This window comes from Ceratina calcarata, unplaced genomic scaffold, assembly GCF_001652005.2.
Source record: "Ceratina calcarata isolate Rehan_Ccalc_2016 unplaced genomic scaffold, ASM165200v1 scaffold80.2, whole genome shotgun sequence".
Classification (NCBI taxonomy): Eukaryota; Metazoa; Arthropoda; class Insecta; order Hymenoptera; family Apidae; genus Ceratina; species Ceratina calcarata.
The window spans coordinates 1-900 of NW_017179318.1; the positions used below are offsets into that span (position 1 = coordinate 1).

Sequence of the window (900 nt, forward strand, 5' to 3'; positions counted from 1 at the left end):
AGGGTTCATACAACCTTAAACCTGGTTGGCCCATCATCAGACATTCGTTTCTCTCGAATCACGAGTTTATTGAATCTATTTACGGTTACTTACACATGGTTACGAGAACGTGATCAGCTGGAATCCTCTGATCGTAATACTTTGTAAACTCGTGGACGGGGGTGCGGATCGAAAGGATTAAAATACACCGGATCGAATTATTTCTTAGAACGCAGCAACGGTAAGGACTAAAATAATCGTGGCTTATTTGTGCCCCGGTTTCTGCTTGCAGGAGTGGAACGATTACAAGCTGAAGTGGAACCCGGATGATTATGGCGGTGTCGACACCCTCCACGTGCCGTCGGAGCATATATGGCTGCCGGACATTGTTCTTTACAACAAGTAAGTCGATCATCTAATCGCATCACGCGACTTTTCCACGTTGCTAGATCCGATGGACGGGTTAAATGAATACACGGCTGGAAATAGAATTTCGATATCGATTTCTGCTACCCCGGCCGATATTAGAAAGCTCGCGCGCGCGAGGACTTTTCCGCCCCGAGCACTTAAACGACCGGCAACGAAATTAAGAACATAAATGGCCGGAGGTTTTCGTGGTTGCCCGTTCCGTTCGCTGATAAAAGCCAATAAAATGTACGATCGTGACCAACGAGGGCAATTTGCCCCGAGACGCGACGCGACGCGACGCGTCGTCGTCGTCGTCGTCGTCGTCTTACAACGGGGTCGGTTGCCAGAAAGAAATTCGTTCGTCCCAGCCATTTCAGTCTTCCAACCGGAATCGGCCAGCTGTTCCTTATGTAGGTTATTGCGAATCTATAATTCCCTCGAACCTCTGATATGTCATTTCCTTCATACGTCGACCGATCAGTATTAAACCCTCGTGTCCCAGAAATATAATAA

General features: G+C 47.8%; 1 protein-coding gene across 1 annotated transcript in view; it reads left to right on the forward strand.

Annotated features, from left to right (window-relative positions):
* Positions 1-271: 271 nt before the first annotated feature.
* The window catches only part of LOC108631067 (acetylcholine receptor subunit alpha-like 1), a gene marked incomplete at both ends in the record, with an annotated part of 3,222 nt that continues 2,593 nt past the window's right edge, over positions 272-900 (forward strand). The window contains one exon of the mRNA XM_018034767.1: positions 272-381. Coding sequence (XP_017890256.1) covers positions 272-381 — 110 coding nt within the window. The remainder of the gene's footprint in view (positions 382-900) is intronic.